The sequence below is a fragment of the Microtus pennsylvanicus genome, chromosome 8 (genome assembly GCF_037038515.1).
Source record: "Microtus pennsylvanicus isolate mMicPen1 chromosome 8, mMicPen1.hap1, whole genome shotgun sequence".
In the NCBI taxonomy this organism is placed as follows: Eukaryota; Metazoa; Chordata; class Mammalia; order Rodentia; family Cricetidae; genus Microtus; species Microtus pennsylvanicus.
In genome coordinates, this window is record NC_134586.1 from 105,913,812 (window position 1) to 105,933,050 (window position 19,239).

General features: G+C 38.6%; 2 protein-coding genes across 2 annotated transcripts; both read left to right on the forward strand.

Moving 5' to 3' along the window:
• Positions 1-547: 547 nt before the first annotated feature.
• LOC142855655 (olfactory receptor 1078-like) lies at positions 548-1,477 on the forward strand. The gene has a single exon (XM_075982111.1). The coding sequence runs from the start codon at positions 548-550 to the stop codon at positions 1,475-1,477; it is 930 nt and encodes a 309-aa protein (XP_075838226.1).
• A 12,682-nt stretch (positions 1,478-14,159) lies between these two features.
• LOC142855389 (olfactory receptor 1078-like) lies at positions 14,160-17,667 on the forward strand. Its single transcript, XM_075981889.1, has 2 exons — positions 14,160-15,074; positions 17,623-17,667. The coding sequence occupies exons 1-2, from the start codon at positions 14,160-14,162 to the stop codon at positions 17,665-17,667; spliced, it is 960 nt and encodes a 319-aa protein (XP_075838004.1).
• The last annotated feature ends 1,572 nt before the right edge of the window (positions 17,668-19,239 follow it).

A 19,239-nucleotide genomic window follows, 5' to 3' on the forward strand; every position in this document is an offset into this window, starting at 1 on the left:
GCAGTTTCACAAAACAATAATTCAGAAAAGTAACGTAAGTATGTTCTGTACCGGGACCTATAATTCCCCTGGCCATTTTTTTGTACATCTATTTCACAGTATTCCCTATGATTTCATTCCTGTGGAGCAGGCCTTGAATTCCAATTTTTAACACCAAGTCTCACACAGTTGTAGCATGTGTTGGTATGGACCTTGTAGAAGTCTTCTTGCCTCAGGCCTCAGAGTGTTTGGATTACAGGTATAAGATACCCAGCAACAGCCTCTAATTGTTTGTCGTCTGGAATATGGTTAGTCCTTCCTATATATTACTCATCTGTGAAAAGAAAGTTCTTATTAAATTTATAATAGACATGACCTCTCAAGGAAAAGGGATCAGAGAGGGACAGGGAGGGATCCATCCTAAATCAGCACGGGATGTCCTGAAAGGACTAGATCCATGACTAAGTGCAGAAATTATTTGCTAAAAATTATAAATCTGTGTGAGCAATATCTGTTGTGTGGAGAATTGCTGCAGTATTTTCTCTTTCTTTCTAGTGCAATACAATACATGGACCCATGTAACAAGACAAGAGTTTCAGAATTTCTTCTTCTGGGAATTTTAGAAGACAAAGACCTGCAACATCTTACTTATGGTCTTTTCCTCTCCATGTACCTGGTCACTGTCTTTGGGAACATGTTAATTATCCTGGCCATCTTCTCAGACCTTCGTCTACACACGCCCATGTACTTCTTCCTTTCCAACCTGTCTTTTGTGGACATTTGTTTCATTTCAACTACTGTTCCAAAGGCGCTGGTGAACATCCAGACCCAAAGCGAGGTCATAACCTATGCAGGGTGCATCGCCCAGATATATTTTTTCCTGCTTTTTGTAGAATTGGACAACTTCTTACTGACTATCATGGCCTATGACCGTTATGTGGCCATCTGTCACCCCATGCACTACACAGTAATCATGAACTACCAGTTCTGTGGACTGCTGGTTCTAGTGTCTTGGATTGTAAGTGTTCTGCATGCCGTGTTTCAAGGCTTAATGATGCTGCAGCTGTCCTTTGGCACACAGCTGGAAATCCCACACTACTTCTGTGAACCTAATCAGGTGGTCCAGCTCACTTGTTCTGACTCTTTTCTTAATGAGCTGGTGATGTATTTTACACTTGTGCTGTTGGCTACTGTTCCTCTTGCTGGTATCTTCTATTCTTACTCCAAGATAGTGTCCTCCATACGTGCAATCTCCTCAGCTCAAGGGAAGTACAAAGCATTCTCTACCTGTGCATCTCACCTCTTGGTTGTCTCTTTATTTTACTGCACAGGCCTAGGAGTTTACCTCAGTTCAGCTGCAAACCACAGCTCACAAGCAAGTTCAACAGCCTCGGTTTTGTACACTATGGTCACCCCCATGCTGAACCCCTTCATCTACAGTCTTAGGAATAAAGATGTTAAGAGTGCCCTGAAAAAACTCTTTGGGAGGAAGTTATAAGGAGTCCCATGTCTCTCCACCTAGTGTCCCTCCTAGCTTCATGTCATCTCCATCTTTCCTTTTTGTTATTAATAACACTGTGAGGCCAATTAGTGCACATGGGTGTGTGGCCTTCCACTGGGGCATGAGTAACCTACTAGTCATCACATCTCCAAAGGAGAGAGAGACTCCCGGGACCTGAGACTCAGGTCAGATGGTAGAAGAGATTGTTCCTTCTGTTTACTTCCTGAAATTCTCATCACTTGATTTAAGCTGTACATGGCAAGCAACTCATTGATTGAAAGGTCTGATCTCTGATACTGAGACCATCTTCCTGGTGTCCTGTCCCAAAGTTATTGCAAAATGACATGAGAACCATTTAGAAATACCCATTCATATAAAGGACAGGTATACCTTAAAAAGCATAGCCTACTTCCAAAAGGCATATACTTTTATTGAGGAACATGTCTTTGTTTCACTGTAGATTCCATCATGAGATTAATTATACATATAAAACATTAACTGAATATGTAAATTACAAAATTATGAGTATATAAAATTTTTTCTCTTTTGCACCATTTATTCTTTATCAATACCTTAGCTTTTTTTAAATTCTCTCATTTCCCATTTTTCTATGTGCGTGTGTGTACATGTTTCTGTATGTGCTTGAGCTCACGTGTGCATAGGTGCATAGAGTGCAAGCTCATGCAGAGACCTGGGGCTGATGCTATAAGCATCCTCCATTTCTCTTTGACTTTGTTCATTCTCAGTGCTCCTTAGCTAGCATGCTCTGTGGACCCCTAACTCCTCCTTCTGAGGATAAAATTAGAAGCAAGCCATGGTGTCCACACAACATTGGGCTCTGCCAATTCCGGTTTAAGTCCTTCTCTTTGTATGAAAGGCATTTAACTATATTCCCAGGCTTAACTTGTCTTCTTAATAATAAGGAGTTTAATTTGTAAATTAATTACTTTTTTTTAGAATGTTATAAATGTTAGTATATTACATCATTTCTACCAATCCCCCCCCCCCCCAAAATCAACCTGTGCATGCCAATCCTTCTCAAATTCATGGTCTTTTATTATTTATTATTATTATCACTCAGTATATATGCACACACAGTGTATACCACCGACTGAGTTTACTTGGTTTTGCTCATAGATGTGTGTTGTTAGGGCTGACCAAATAAGAGTGGACAACCTACTGGGGGACTTGTTCTCAGAGAAGACTCATTCTCCTTTTCTCTATTCATGGATAATTTCCTAGATTTAGAGTACCAGATGTGAATTTCTTTGTATGAGTGAGACTTAAGTTCAATAACTATTGGTTACCTCTTGTACATAAATGTCACTGTTACATTTTGGGAAAGTATTGCCATTCTGGTCATAGCTGTGGTTCATAGACTTTGTCACTGGGTAGTACTAATGATTGATTTTCTCCCTGGCCTCTTCCATTGTTCCTTCAGAAGTAGACAATATCTTCAGCAACTGAGTCTTTCACTCCCAGTCTGGGAGGTAAATAGGGCAACAGCAGTAGCCTAAACTGTTTAGATCCTCTTGGTCAACAATTCAAAAGGAACTTTTCCATTCCTGACACTGGGGGTTTTGGCTCCGAGGAAGATAATCCTCACCCTTGTGTTGTAACTTCATTTAAATTGAATATATACATATATATGTGTATGTGTGTATAGTTTAAGTAAATAGAAAATTATTTCATATGATATTTCCAAATATACATGTTGTTATTTTGTTATTTGTTCCCTGTCTCAGTTCTGTGTTGCCCTCCATTTCCCCTCTAAAGGTAAGTTCCTATCTCTTGGTTTTCCATTTAAACCCCCCCTTTTAAAAATATTTATTTATTTATTTATTATGTATACAATATTCTGTCTGTGTGTATGCCTGCAGGCCAGAAAAGGGCACCAGACCCCATTACAGATGATTGTGAGCCACCATGTGGTTGCTGGAAATTGAACCAGGACCTTTGAAAGAGCAGACAATGCTCTTAACCTCTGAGCCATCTCTCCAGCCCTCCATTTACCCCTTTAAAGCACATATCATAGTTGTCCCCTGTCCAGAGGTCTTTCTCTGTCTTACCTCTGTCATGATAATTTTTTAAAAAACCTTTTCATTTTATTGAAAATAGATTCTATTCTCATAAAATATATCTTGATTATAGTTTCTCTTCCCTCTACTCCTCCCAGTTTCTCCCCACTTCTCCTTCCATCTGGATCCCTTCCATTTTGGTTTCTCATTAGAAAAGAATAGGCTTTTAAGAGATAATAATCAAACATGACAAAATAAGATATATAAGATGAAGCAAAAATTATCTTACTGAAGTTGGGCACAGCAACTCAGCAGAAGGAAAAGAATCTGAAGGACAAGGAGAGATTTGATGGAGACCTCCAATTTAGACTTTCTCTCCACTTAATGTCTGTCTGTGAGTCTCCCATTTGTTCCCGTGTGCTGCTAAAGGACTCCTCTCTGATGATAACTGGATAAGGAACCAATCTATGCCTATAGCAAAATATTACTAGAAATCATATTAGTGATATTTTTAGAGTAGTAATGTTTAGCTTTACCCTAGGTCTCTGGACTATCTAGTTTCTAGGTCTTGGTTACCCAAACACTGTTGGTATGAGTTCCTCCTTGTAGAGTTGGCCTTATGTCAGTTAACATATTTAGTGCCTTCTCCCATGATTTCTGTGTCACCATTGCCCTAGCATGTTATCCAAGCAGGACAGACTGCATGTCAGAAGTTTTGTGGCTGGGTTTATGTCCATGTTTCTCTTTCAGTAGCCCGCAGAGTACCTTCCTGCGCCAAAGAAACTAGAACATGGGTATGAGGGGTTCATTTAAGCACCAGCTTGATTTCTCCACATTCAGTGAGTTCTGTGGAGTGTTGTTTTTTGCAATGGGATCCTGCTATCAGTTTGCAGAAAGCAACCTTTTGTCTAGCAACAGTCTGAGTTGTTTGGAGATTTCCATGAGATTTGTTTGGGACCATGACCATTTTTAATATTTTGGTTTCTATATACTCACATAAGAATATTCATATCTGGGATTCAGAAATAAGAGAGACTATACAGCTTTTGTCTATCTGGATCACCTTACTTGGTGCAATATTTTCTAGTTCCATTTGTTTACTGAATATTTCATGACATTTCTTTAAAGTGAACAATATTCTGTACTGTGTGTACCACATTTTCATTGTCCATTCATAAGTTAAAGAATATGTAGATTATTTCCATTTCTTAGTTGTTGTAAATATAGAAACAATAAACATGACTGGGTAAGTATCTGTTGAGTAGAATGTTGACTTCTTATGGCATATATGGTCACCACTTAAAAACAATCACCTAATGCTTCTACCAATGTATTTTTAAAGTGCTTTCATTCTTTTCTATTATAGTAAAAACTTCATCAAACTGTTATCATATTGGGACATGGAATTTGTAGTAACATAATCTGCATTCCTGGGTCCATGTTACTCATATTCAGCTATAAAGTAAATGGTGTCTTATTATCTTTGAGATGAGAGCTGTGATTTTTACCTCAACATATCTTTTTTTTCTCATTTTTTTATTGAGAAAAGGAAAAAAAACAAGTTTCCGCCTCCTCCCAGCCTCCCATTTCCCTCCCCCTCCTCCCACCCTTCTGCCCCTTCTCCCACCCTTCTCCCCCTCCCCCTACTCCTCTCCTCCTCACTCTCCAGTCCAAAGAGCAGTCAGGGTTCCCTGCTCTGTGGAAAGTCCAAGGTCCTCCCCACTCCGTCCGTATCTAGGAAGGTGAACATCCAAACTGGCTAGGCTCACACAAAGCCAGCACATTAAGTAGGATCAAAACCCCATGCCATTGTCCTTGGCTTCTCATCAGCCCTCATTGTTCGCCATGTTCAGAGAGTCCGGTTTTATCCCATGCTTTTTCAGTCACAGTCCAGCTGGTCTTGGTGAGCTCCCAATAGATCAGCCCCACCTCAACATATCTTTTGATAAGAATGTATCCATTCTTATCCTGACTCCTATTTACTTTCTTTCACAAATCTACTCTTCCATTTTCACTTGTTCATATTTTAAATTTTAATTAACACAGTAGTTGTATTTGCTTACAAAAATGTGAAGTATTAATAAAGGTCTATAATATGTAGTGATCCAATCATGATAGCACTTAAAATTCCTTATGCATTTAATCTTTGAATCAGCAAATAGTATTAGAGCATATTTATGATATTTCACTATATCTATGTTATATATACTAATCATGTGAAGGTAACTATATCTCCATCTTCATATTACATTCTAATTGGACCCTTCCAAACTCCTAATAAAGTTATTTATTATAAGAATCACTAACAGAAAAAAAATACAATGTGATATTTAAAAGCTATTTCTCTGAACCCAATTCTTCTGCCTCTATTCTCTTGATTGGGTAGAGCTTTGTGACTACATTTGATAGAAAGCTCCCTTCCAGAGGTTTGCTCCTCAGCAGGTCTATTCATTGTGATACCTTAGTCTCCCTCTTGCTTATAATCAAATGCACCCTGAGGTTCTAAGAACTGCTACAAAGACATTTTCATTAGCATATTAATGTATGTGACTCCAGGTCCTTCATATAAAACAATCATAAGCAGTACTTCTAACAAAATTTCAAATAAAAAGAATACACCATTTCTTCTTTAGAATTACCTACAGTGTATAGGATTGTTTTGGCTATCCTGGGTTTTTTGTTTTTCCATATAAAGTTGATTATTGTCCTCTCCAGATCTGTGAAGAATTTTGATGGGATCTTGATGGGGATTGCATTGAATCTATAAATTGCCTTTGGTAGAATTGCCATTTTTACTATGTTGATCCTCCCAATCCAAGAGCAAGGGAGGTCCATCCTTTTTCTGGTATCCTCTTCAATTTCTTTCTTCAATGCCTTAAAGTTCTTGTCAAATAGATCTTTCACTTCCTTGGTTAGATTTACCCCAAGATATTTTATGCTGTTTGTGGCTATCGTGAAAGGTGAAGCTTCTCTGATTTCCCTCTCTGCTTCCATATCCTTTGTGTATAAGAGGGCAACTGATTTTTTGGAGTTGATCTTGTATTCTGCCACATTACTAAAGGTGTTTATCATCTGTAAAAGTTCCTTGGTGGAGTTTTGGGGGTCGCTTAAGTACATTATCATATCATCTGCAAATAACGAAAGTTTAACTTCTTCCTTTCCAATTCGAATCCCCTTGATCCCATTATGTTGTCTTATTGCTATTGCTAGAACTTCAAGCACTATATTGAAGAGGTATGGCGAGAGTGGACAGCCTTGTCGTGTTCCTGAGTTAAGCGGGATGGCTTTGAGTTTCTCTCTGTTTAATTTGATGTTAGCTGTCGGCTTGCTGTATATAGCTTTTATTATATTTAGGTATGACCCTTGTATCCCTAATCTCTCCAAGACCTTTATCATAAAGGGGTGTTGAATTTTGTCGAATGCTTTTTCAGCATCTAATGAAATGATCATATGGTTTTTTTCTTTCAGTTTATTTCTATGGTGGATTACATTGATAGATTTTCGTATGTTGAACCAGCCCTGCATCTCAGGAATGAAGCCTACTTGATCATAATGGATAATTTTTCGGATGTGTTCTTGGATTTGGTTTGCCAGTATTTTGTTGAGGATTTTTGCGTCGATGTTCATGAGTGAGATTGGCCTGTAATTCTCTTTCCTGGTTGAGTCTTTGTGTGGTTTTGGTATCAGAGTAACTGTAGCACTCATAATTGGTTTCTAGTCATAAATAAGGGTCACAGAGTCTACAATAGGTGAATCTAAAGAAGCTAAGTAAGAAGGTGAACCCAAGGAAAAACATATAGTTATCCTCTTGGATAAGGGAAGTAGACAAAATTGCCAGGGAGAAAAGTGGGATCTTGGGGGTGGGGTGGGATGGGAGTAAGGGGAGATGGGGAGAGAAAAGTTAGAAGGGAAGGAGGTGGGGCCTTGGGGAAACAGGAGGATTGTGATAAAGGAAGGTTGGATAGGGGAGCACGGAACCACAATTCTTAGTTAAGGGAGCCACTTTAGGTTTGGCAAGAGACCTGACCCTAGAGGGGCTCCCAGGTGCCCAAGCTGAGGTCCCCAGTTAGTTCCTTGGGCAGCTGAGGATAGGGAACCTGAAATGACCCTATCCTAGAGCAATACTGACGAATATCTTGCATATCATCCTAGAACCTTCATCTGGTGATGGATGGAGATAGAGACAGAGGCCCACACGGGAGCACTGGACTGAGCTCCCAAGGTCCCAATGAGGAGCAGAAGGACGGAGAACATGAGCAAAGAAGTCGGGACCACGAGGGGTGCACCCACCCACTGAAACAGTGGGGTTGATCTATTGGGAGCTCACCAAGGCCAGCTGGACTGTGACTGAAAAAGCATGGGATAAAACCAGACTCTCTGAACATGGCGAACAATGAGGGCTGATGAGACGCCAAGAACAATGGCACGGGGTTTTGATCCTACTTCATGTGCTGGCTTTGTGGGAGCCTAGCCAGTTTGGATGTTCACCTTCCTAGATATGGACGGAGTGGGGAGGACCTAGGACTTCCCACAGGGCAGAAAACCCTGACTGCTCCTTGGACTGGAGAGGGAGGGGGAAAGGAGTGGGGGGAGGGGCGAAGGGTAGGAGGAGGGGGAGGGAAATGGGAGGCTGGGAGGAGGTGGAAACTTGTTTTTTTTTTCTCCTTTTCTCAATAAAAAAAAAAAAGAATTACCTACAGTGAAGATTCTTGGTGAAGACCTAACGTTATATATGATACAAGGTTTTGGTGCCAAGGGTGGGAGAGAAGCTTTGGGCATGCCATTAAGTTATGCATCCAACTCCTGTGCCTAATTCTATTGCAGAATCCCCACCTATATAGAAACCTGTAGTGTCAACGAGATAATTGAAGTTAGAGACACCCAGTGCATCTGCTTCATTTAAATCGGGCTGATGAGGGAGGGGGAGCTGACTGAGGGAGGGGGAGGGAAATGGGAGGCGGTGGCGGGGAGGAGGCAGAAATCTTTAATAAATAAATAAGTAAAAAAAAGAAAAACTTTATACTTGAACTTGATTCCTTTGAAAAAGGAAGTTGCTCTAGAATTGGTTTCTTATATTCTTATTGTTGGCGTTTGAGGATCAGAACATTATTTGCATTGAGAACTGTTTTGCAGATATTTAGCTAGACTCTTTGGATATTGTCAAATAACTTATGGAATAAAACATCTATAATTTATTACTGGCTCAGTGTGTGAGAATTGGAACCCTATGCAAAGGTTCAAACTTATGACACCTTTCACTCCCAATTCAGCAATAGATATGGAATTCATAACAGTATGTCTACCTCATGAAATACTCTTTACTAAAAATCAGATTGCATAATCTCTGTAAGATTTCAAACTTGGGTTTTGCTATGATTTAAATGTGAAATGACCCCCAAAGGGACAAACAAAAATGTGTTTGAGCATTTAGGCCCCAGCTCATGGTGTTGTTAGAACTTTGTAGAACCTATATGACATGAAGCCCGGGAAAATCCCTATTTGAGTTATTGCCCAGAGATTTCTAAGAGATTCTCATAACATACACCCTAATGATTTTCCCCTTGGTTACTCCACAGAGGTGGAAGGTATGTCCCTATTGCTGAAGACACTGTGTACTTTGGAAATGACTGCAGGGACCCATGAGCTCAGACTGACCTGAAAGTTCCTTCCTCAAGACTATCTTTTGTAGTACCATAAGGCAAGCTTACAAACAAGAGACACTGTGGCCCTACGCAGCTATGATACCTATGAAACATACCAATGACCAGCACAGCATAATAACCTTAAGGGTACACTAATGGTTTGCATACCTTGGTCGTAACAAACTGTTCTCTGATTGGATTTAAAACCCTCTCAGTAAGAGGCAGACCATGCCTGTTAATGGAAACCCCTCTGTGAGAGTGGAGTTGTACAAGAGAATCTATAACTACCACTTTAATAAACCTGTAAAATCTCTGACAACAATCTGTAAACGTTTGTTCTCTTTTTTCTTAGTTTTTTTGAGAACGGTTTTTTGGTGTAGCCTTTGCTTCCCTGGAACTCGAATTGTAGATCAGGTTGGCTTTAAACTCACATAGATCTACCTGTCTATGCCTTCCGAGTGCTGGGATTAAAGACATGTGTCACCACCACCCTGACTGAACATTTATTCTTATGCCCACAGCTAATGTAGCCTTTGCTCCTCACCAAGGAAGTTTCTCTTTACAATATATAGATACCATTACAGAAAGCCACAAACAATCAAGATGCAGAATTTTGCGGCCCAGTACCAATGAATACATGTATAAAACACTCCTGCTCCAAAGGCTCAAGGTATGTTGTAGAAAGGAGCACAAAGATTGTAACACACAGATTATCAGAGGCTTTGCTGTGAGACTGGGTCTCCTAGTAATATCAGAATCTACACCTATAGAGTCTTACCAACACGACTTCTCACATCTAAACTGAACAATGATAACATCAATGACTATATCAAACTGAATGGAGGAAAATCTACAAGGCCCCCAGCCTATGTGAAGAACTATAAACAACTGAGGAAAGCTGGGAACAGGGTCAGTGACATTCCCATGGAGGAGCACAGTACTTAGATATCCTGTGTCAAATATGTTTTCATTTAGCCCTGAAAACATACATACAGGTATGACTGAAAAACTTATATTTAAACATACATATGTATAAACATATACTTACATGCATGTAATAGGAATTAACTGAAAGAGAGGTCATGAATTTGAGTGAGAGCAGGAAGGGATATATGGGAAGGTTTGGAGGGAGAAAATGAGAAATATTGTTGTCAAATGTTAACCCCCAAATAGAAGTATAAATAAGAGGTGGAGCCTTGCAGGAGTCACTGTGGATGGGCTTTGAGGTTTTATAACCTGCCTCCATTCCTCATTCTCTCTCCTCTGTGCGGACGATGTGTGATGATGACTCTACCTCCTGACTGCTGTGTCTTCCCATGCATCACCTCTGAAACTCTAAGTCCAAATAAACTCCTCTAAGTTACTTTTTGTCAGGATGCTCTAATGCAACAACAGAAATAAACTAATACAAATATTACTCCCTGAATAAATGTACTTATAAAGAAGGTATAGTGAGACTTATTGATTGATTAATTAGGACTTCAATGATATGGAAAACTTGATCTGAGGTCTGTAGTAGAAATTTCTTCATGTTGCCACAATCCAGACACCTAATATTTCTACTAACATATTTGAAAAGTATATCAATTTAAAACTTCTCTTAGTTCTGTAGCAGATAAACTGCACGAAATTGTCACCTCTTCAGAAGATGATATTTGGTCCAACCTGGACATATGGTCCTGGGCCATGTTCATTCATAATTGACTTAAGAATAACTATTCCTCTTTTATCTTAGTGATGAGAATTATTTTTACATCATCATTTCACAGAATGACCCAAGAGCATCTCTTTTAATAAGCATCAATTTTAAAATGAGAGAACTAAATGATAGCTCTAGGGTTCAGATAATAAAATTTCTAGTCAGGTTGAGTAAAGGACCTTGGAACCAAGAAATATAAGCTCCATTATTTTATGCTAAAGGAACACACAAATACCCACCTTGTTATATAAGGGCTAATAATTATGTAAACTTGCCAGGGGCTTGTATCCACCACCAACACCAATGCTGTAGTTACCCATGAGAGTCAATCAAGAAAGGCTCATCGCTGTTAAGATTCAACCTGAAGCAAGAATATAATGCTAGGAGGTCAAGGCTCTGAGCACTATGTGAATTTATGAATGAGGAAGAATTAAAGAGCAGATTGTAAAATGGCCCCTAAGGGAAAGAGAATCAGGAGGAGAATTTCTTTTCTTTCCAGGCCAGTGCTCCACAGGGAAATTGGGTGGTTAGAGAATGATGTAAACAGAGGAGAGGGTGTCTAATGAGAAGACATAGGGAGCTTCAACTGCCTCCTCCAATGACCAGAAGACTAAGAGCATTGGGCTAGACAACACGTGGGGTGTCTTTTGAGGTCTTAAGTCTCCTAAGTGTCAAACCCTTGACTTCTTACTGTTGTCCTATACTCTGAGTTAGACTTTAAGTCTCTGATTCCTTAGTCTTTTAGGAAAGACCTTGACCTTCATGACGAGACCTTCCTCCACATTCTTGGGTCAAGGTGAGTCTGAGAGCTCGGTGATTACTTCAGGGAAGGAGAAGAGAATGTAACCTGAGAACACTTACCTAAGGTCAGTGAGATCCAGCTCTACCTAGCCCAGAGTGAGATTGCTATGGTTGGCTGCTTTGTGTTTCACTATTCATTCAAAATATGCCATTTATTTGTTATTACTAATTTGCTCCTATTTTGTATGTATTCATAATGCTAAAACAGGAAATGAATGTTGAACTGATTAGCATCAGGTTCATGGATGAAAACAAATTGATAGCAGGCTTAAAATGATTCCAGTAAAAGAACGTAATTCTGTGGATCTTTGCACTTACAGTTGATAATCAGGGTATTAGTTATGGAGTAGAACTTCTTTCTGTTTAAGATGAGATATACTCAACTATATGTGTATTGAGGAGAAGAATGCAGAAAAGGGAGTTCTTGAAAATCTTACCTAGCAATATAAAAGTTTTTGATGTACTATTCAGTCTGTATTATCCCTTCCTCTGGGTATCCACATGGAAAGTACTTTATATGTAAGTAATATATGCCTATGAGCCTAGTTCATAATTATTTCAACACCTGTGAGACTGTGTATTTATATTTGTTAGTCATTTCCTTTATGTGGTGCAAGCCTCTAATCAAGCCTTTGCTTTGTATATTGAGGCAGAACACTTTCAATCCCAGTTTCTTTGCTTTCTGTCAAAGAAAGTATTCTTTTTTTTGCCTGCACAGATTACCCATTTGCCATATAGCACTATAGAATGTATTTTTCCCATTTCCATTTTATCACTATTCATCACTCTTTTCATATAAATGTGTGTATATGTCCACTCAGATGAGTTGAGGAAGTTAATAAAATTTAGTCCTTTGCTCATTTGTCCATTACAAAATAAAATTTTATGTGTCACTATACAGTAAGAGAAAATGGCATGAATTGTACCCAGTCAGTGTGCGTAGATCATGAGGAGCATATCCCTAGCAACAGAGGCTCAGATGCAATGGCATGGTCGTCGTATTGTGGACATGCATACTTCTCAGAGCAGGGATGCCTGGACCCATGTCCTCCAATATAATTCTTATAATATAGAAAGATAGCTAATTTAATTTAATCATAGTATGCCATCTATCCACTTTGCTCAGTGGTTGTCTTTACACTAAAATTAATAATAAGCAATTAGCACATATTATGAAGGAGGTCAACTTCACAGTTTCTCTCCTAGCTTGGAAAGCTCCACATTCCTCACGCCCCTGTAATGCCATTTGTCATCGCTTCCCTTTCTCCTTGACCTAACACTGGCTCCTTTACGGGTGTGAACATCTGAAAGAAACACCTGCTTCAGGGCCTTTCTGCAGGTTGTTCCTCTGACAGGTGAAAATTTCTGAAACAATTTCCTGACTCTTTCATCTCATCATCCTCTTTCTCCCTTCACCATTAATCATCATCATCATCATCATCGTCATCGTCGTCATCATCATCATCATCATCATCATCATCATCATCATCATCGTCATCGTCATCGTCATCGTCATCATCATCATCATCATCATCAAGGTATTGTCATTTGTTTCTTCCGCTTCCTTCTAATTGCTATCTATATATTGCACAACATGTTGGATTTGTATTATGATGTATTTGTGTATCATACACTTTTTTGAGTTCTTTTAAACATCTATTTATTTGTGTTTGGATAGATGAAGAGATGGCTCAGATATTAAAGGCCAGGCTCACAACCAAAAATGCTTTGTATTTGGAAATGTTCACAGAGAACAGAGGACAACTTGAGAGGGTTCTTTTTTCCTTCTACCATGTGGGTGAGCCCTTTCTATTGGCTTCAGATTACCCAGCTTGCTGGTCTTTGCTTATATCATCTTCTCTGCCAGCAATGTCTGGGCATCTATAAGAATTATTATTTATGGGTGTTAAAGGTACAGTTTATTGAGAGTGTGCTTTGTATGCCCATGGGTTCACACACCAACCCCTCACACATGCTCCTGTATATCCACTCCTTATAGATGCTTTTTTTCATAACATCTTAACCATCTTTCACGGTATTACTTATTTCAAAAGAATTTAACTGAGGTATAACTACTTTTTGCAAAGATAAGAAATATTTAATTCATATAATCTGGTTAGTTTGTCTCTATGAAAAATATGTTTATACATAAAAATGATATACAATTAATTTATTTGGATGTCATCTTTGTTATCAATGTGTGGAAGATTTTGTTTCACAGCAGCGTCTGGTCACAGTGGAGACAACACCTGGAATAGGGATGGGTGGCAGTTTACATATTACTCAACCTTAAAAAATAATTATCATGAAATATGTGGTATTTATAGCCTCTCAGGGAAATGCCACAGTGTAAGACAGGGATTCCTAGTCAGTACCAGCACTAGCAATGGCCTTGAGGTGGCAGGTAAAATGAAGAAACTTGGGTGCCATAGAATGCAAATTGTATTGCCTAAAACTTTCAGCAACATCAATTTTCATGAATACTTCTCATGCTCTTTTGTCACAGTGGCTTAAAGCACATGGAGCCAAGAAACAACACACACCTTTTAGAATTCGTTCTATTGGGATTTTCACAGGACCCAGACCTACAGCCTGTTATATACAGCCTTTTCCTCTCCATGTACCTCATCACTGTAGCTGGAAATATGCTCATTATTCTGGCCATCATCTCAGATGCCAACCTGCACACACCTATGTATTTCTTTCTCTCTAACCTGTCATTTGTGGACATTTGTTTTACCTCCACTACTGTCCCAAAGATGCTAGTGAATATTCAGACAAAGAGAAAAACCATTCAATATGCAGACTGCATCACCCAGATGTACTTTTTTCTGATTTTTGTGGAACTGGACAATTTCCTCCTGGCTGTGATGGCCTATGACCGCTATGTGGCCATCTGTCATCCCCTACATTATACTAGCATCATGAGCCGCAGACTCTGTAAATTTCTGGTTCTGGTATCTTGGATTGTGAGTGTCCTGCATGCATTGTTACAAAGTATGATGGTGTTGCGGCTGTCCTTCTGCACAGACTCGGAAATCCCACACTTCTTCTGTGAGTTGAACCAGGTGGCCCAGCTCACCTGTTCTGACACCTTTCTTAATGATGTGGTTATGTATTTTGCACTTGTGCTTTTAGCTACTGTTCCTCTCTCTGGCATCCTTTACTCTTACTCCAAGATAGTGTCCTCCATACGTGCAATCTCCACAGCTCAGGGGAAGTACAAAGCATTTTCCACCTGTGCATCTCATCTCTCCGTTGTCTCCTTATTTTACTGCACAGGCCTAGGCGTATACCTTAGTTCTGCTGCAAGTCACAGCTCACAAGCAAGTGCAACAGCCTCTGTGATGTATACAGTGGTCACCCCCATGCTGAACCCTTTCATCTATAGTCTGAGGAATAAAGATGTAAAAAGAGCACTGAAGAGACTTTTAGTTGGGGTTGAAGAACTTAGCGTTATTGCAATCTTCAAAGCTTAACACCCAGAAGCTTGGATTCTGGGGTTAGGTGGTAGTAGTATGTTTATTTATTTTCTGGAGTTTGCATTACCTGGGTCCAAGCTCAGCACTCTTTATGAACCTCTATTTTACCTGTCTCATACCCTGTCTCCTATTCAGCATTTCTTCCATCTGTTGTCACAATCTTCTAGTTATTTCAAACATCAGACCAGAAATATGTAGAAATACATTTGCCTCATCTGAAATTTACATTTTAAGATATATACCAAATACATATATATTTCTTCTAACGTGACATAAATTATGTCCACAAATATTTATTTTGCTTTACAGAAAGATATTATAAGATATACATATATATGCTGTATGAGTTTTACTGTATATGTGATAATAAAACTACAGGTAGCAATTAGTGTAATGTATATGCTTGTTGTAGAGGAAAGTCTGAGGACATAGCTCTTTTTTGCCTTTTTGCATGTTAAATTATGAACATAACTACATTGACTGTTATTTATAATATGGGCTTTAATATACCACTTGCTTTATAGTTGAAAATTGCAGCCTTTAATGGTCCATTTGTTTCATTTGCATTGACTTAGTGTTTGCATCTATTTGTGGGTATAATATTTTGATTCATGTACACAATGAGTAGTGGTCAAGTCAAGGTAACTAGCATATTTGTCACTTTAAACACTAATCAAATTTTGACAGAGTATATTTGAAAGTCCTTTGTTCCCACAATTTTTATACATAGCATGCATCATTGTGCACCTTATTGTGCACGGAGTTTCACGTTTCTTTCTGCGCAACATAGATCCCAAGTTTAGGATCTTTTGCAATGCTTGTTGTCCAAAACTAGAACCAAAAGAGGCTTCAGAGCTGTAGAGCTGTCCACTCTCCATTAATCTCAGGGCAAACTTTTAAATATTTATATATAATATATACAGAGAATAAGTCTTTTTTCAAGACAGGGTTTCTATTGTATCCTTGCTGTTCTGGAACTCACTTTGTAGGCTAGGCTGGCTTCAAAGTCACAAAGATCTGCCTGCTGCCTGCTTCTGTCTGCCAAGTGCTGGTATTAAAGCTATGCACCCCAACACTTAGCTAAGAACAGGAGTTTTTGTTCATATATATCGCTTTACATACATACATACATACACACACATGTATATATTTCTTTTGCCTGAGAAAGTTTCCTGTGACCAGAGATACATAGTTATTCAACATAGAAAAGCAAACAAATTTTTGAGTGAAATTATTCATAAACAAATTTATTTTAAAAAATTCTCTGAGATAGATATAATTTCATCATTTACTGAAGAGTAAAACACATTAGCATATTAATGAAATGGATGTGCTTGCCTATCTTACACAATCTAATCCAAATACATGCCGATTTGGTTCTTACACGGTAAATAATGATGTTAGGAGTTCATGAAATCTTTCTTTTTGTAAATTAAACATGACTTTATGTAATCAGAAATATTATCTGTAAAGTAAAATCATTGCAGTCCATAATATACATTTTTCTTCAATCTGGACTGTTTCAGATGGTTGTAACAGATATCTAGAAGAGTCATTATATCTAGGGCCAACATTAGAATGTAATGCTTGTTTCTCACTCTATCTCTGGCAACAGTAGAATGTATTAGTGTTTGTAGAAAGTACCTAGACCTTGAAGAAATCATAGTAGAGAACAGTGATTGTTTTCTGTGATTTGTAGAGTTGCTTTTCTGAAGGGGTTTTCCATCCATTGCATGACTTTGGACACAAGACTATCCAGGCACACTTGGAAGTCTTAAATTATGGTGTATGGCAAACAGTACACAATAAAGACTAAAGGTTGTGGGGTTGTGATGACTTCCTCCAGAGAACACATAGAATAGATCAAAGGAGCTTTGGCATGAGAAATTCGTTGTATCCCAAACACAACCTTTGTGTACAATTAATAAATATGCTACTGAAGAATAGATAAGGAAAATATGGTAAATTTATACAGTGGAGTACTACACAGCAGACAAAAATAAAAGCATCTTGAAGTTTGCAGGCAAATGGATGGAGCTAGAAAATACCATACTGAGTGAGATAGCCCAGACCCAGAAAGACAATTATCACATGTAGTAACTCATAAGTGTTTTTTAAACATAAAGCAAAAAAAAACCCAGCCCATAAATCACAATTTCAGAGAACCTAGACAACAATGAGGACCCTAAGAGAGACATACATAGATCTAATCTACATGGGAAGTAGAAAAAGACAAGATCTCCTGAGTAAGTTGGGATCATGGGTATTTTGGGAAAGGGTTGAAGGGAGGAGGGTAGAGGCAGGGAGGGGAGCAGAGAAAAATGTAGAGCTCAATAAAAATCAATAAAAAATATAAGAATAAATAAATAAATAAATAAAAATATGCTTCTGAACAGAAGTTCGAGACTCACTTCACAGAATATGTTCCTCCATGCTGCCAGAGAGTCTAAAATTACATTCTGGGATGTTTCTCCTTCTTTGAATATTCCCTGCAACATAGAACACCCGACGGATTGTACTTTTGGGAAGTGTTCGGAGTACATGACATCATGCATAATGCAAAGCGGCTGCGTCCTATATCAGAAAAAAGGCGGCAGTGAAGTGGAATATGGACATTCACTGCCATAAACATTTTAGATTTATTCCATGTTTGATTTTAGATAATTTTTGGTCTTCACATATTCAGAAATATTTTATTGTCACTTTTTTCAACTCCAACATTCATCCACTCAGTCCCATATAAAGTCAAGAGTTACTTTAGTTAGTTTTGCTGTAGACAACAGGTATTTTAACATATACAATACGTTTTGATCATAAGCTTTCTTCTTGCCAAATTTATCCCCGTTTCTCCCACTCTTCCTCCCTACCCAACTTCATGTTCTTTCTCTCTCTTAAAAAACTAACACAAAATCAAAGCAAACAAAAAGAGCACAGAGCACGCATGCACACACACACACACACACACACACAATGCACACAATGATAACCATTTTGTGTTGGCCAGATACTCCTGAGCATGAGTGGTTTATATACCCATTAGAATTCTTTTGATTCCCCGCTCCACTTTTCCACCAGCTATCACTTCCTTAGCTAGGAGCGGGACTTTGTGTCTACTTGTCCTTCTCCATACTGGAGTTCTGTTTGGCTTGAACCTGGCTTGAACTTGTGCAGGTATTATGTATGCTGTCACAGTCTATGTGAGTTATCAGCCCTATTGTGTCTGGAAAACACTGTTTAATTAAAGTTGTCTACCACTTCTGGCTCGTACAGTCTTCCTGCCTCCTCTTCAGCATAGATGCCTTAGCTTTGAGGGGGAAGTTATGATAAAGACATCCAATTTGAGGCTAAATGCATGAAAGTCTCATACTCTCTGCTCATTGTCTAGTTGTGAGTCTCTGTGTTCATTACTATCCACTGAAGGAAGAAGTTTCTCTGATGAGTATTGAACAATGCACTGGTCTATGGGTATATATATACCATTTGTGGCTGTTTTATTCCTACGTTTCTTTGGCAGAATGATAGTAGTAAGTTACCCCTTAGTATTTATGTTATCAATATGGAGAAAGCAAGGTGGTGCTCAGATAGAAGTTTCATCTTTACTGACTGGAAGGTGTTAACATAGTAAATGAAGAGAAAAACAGTTCTTAGTCTTATCTAGTGACGAGCCTTGCAATTTACAAGAGATACACCCACAGGGAAAACAGTAGCACAAATGTTATAGGAATAATCAACCTCTTTTAAAAATTAGACTTAAGGCCCACTCCATGAGATGAAACCCATATCTGATAGCGATATTGATTTCAAGAACCCCAAACTAAATAGATCATGGGGTCTAGGGAAAAACAGTTTTGAAATGACAACAATAAAACACCAAGTAAATATATTAGAAATTTTTAATGGCTAGGGACTGGGAAAGAAGCAAAATTAAAACAGCATTAAAATGGCAACACTGGGGACCTTGGTTGATGTAATTCTTCTTATATTAACTATTATCTGTATCAATATCTCAAGTGTGATACTTCACTATAATTTGTAAGATGTTACCATTCGGATGCAGAGATGGCTTAGTGGTTAAGAACATTGGCTGGTCTTCCAAAGTCCCCAGGTATGACTCCTA

Excerpts from the sequence above, each read along its gene's own strand:
- LOC142855655 (XM_075982111.1), top strand. The coding sequence starts at position 548 with ATGGACCCATGTAACAAGACAAGAGTTTCAGAATTTCTTCTTCTGGGA.
- LOC142855389 (XM_075981889.1), top strand. The coding sequence starts at position 14,160 with ATGGAGCCAAGAAACAACACACACCTTTTAGAATTCGTTCTATTGGGA. Across the intron at positions 15,075-17,622 it reads GAGCACTGAAGAGACTTTTA|AACACCCGACGGATTGTACT; the intron begins GTTGGGGTTGAA and ends CCTGCAACATAG.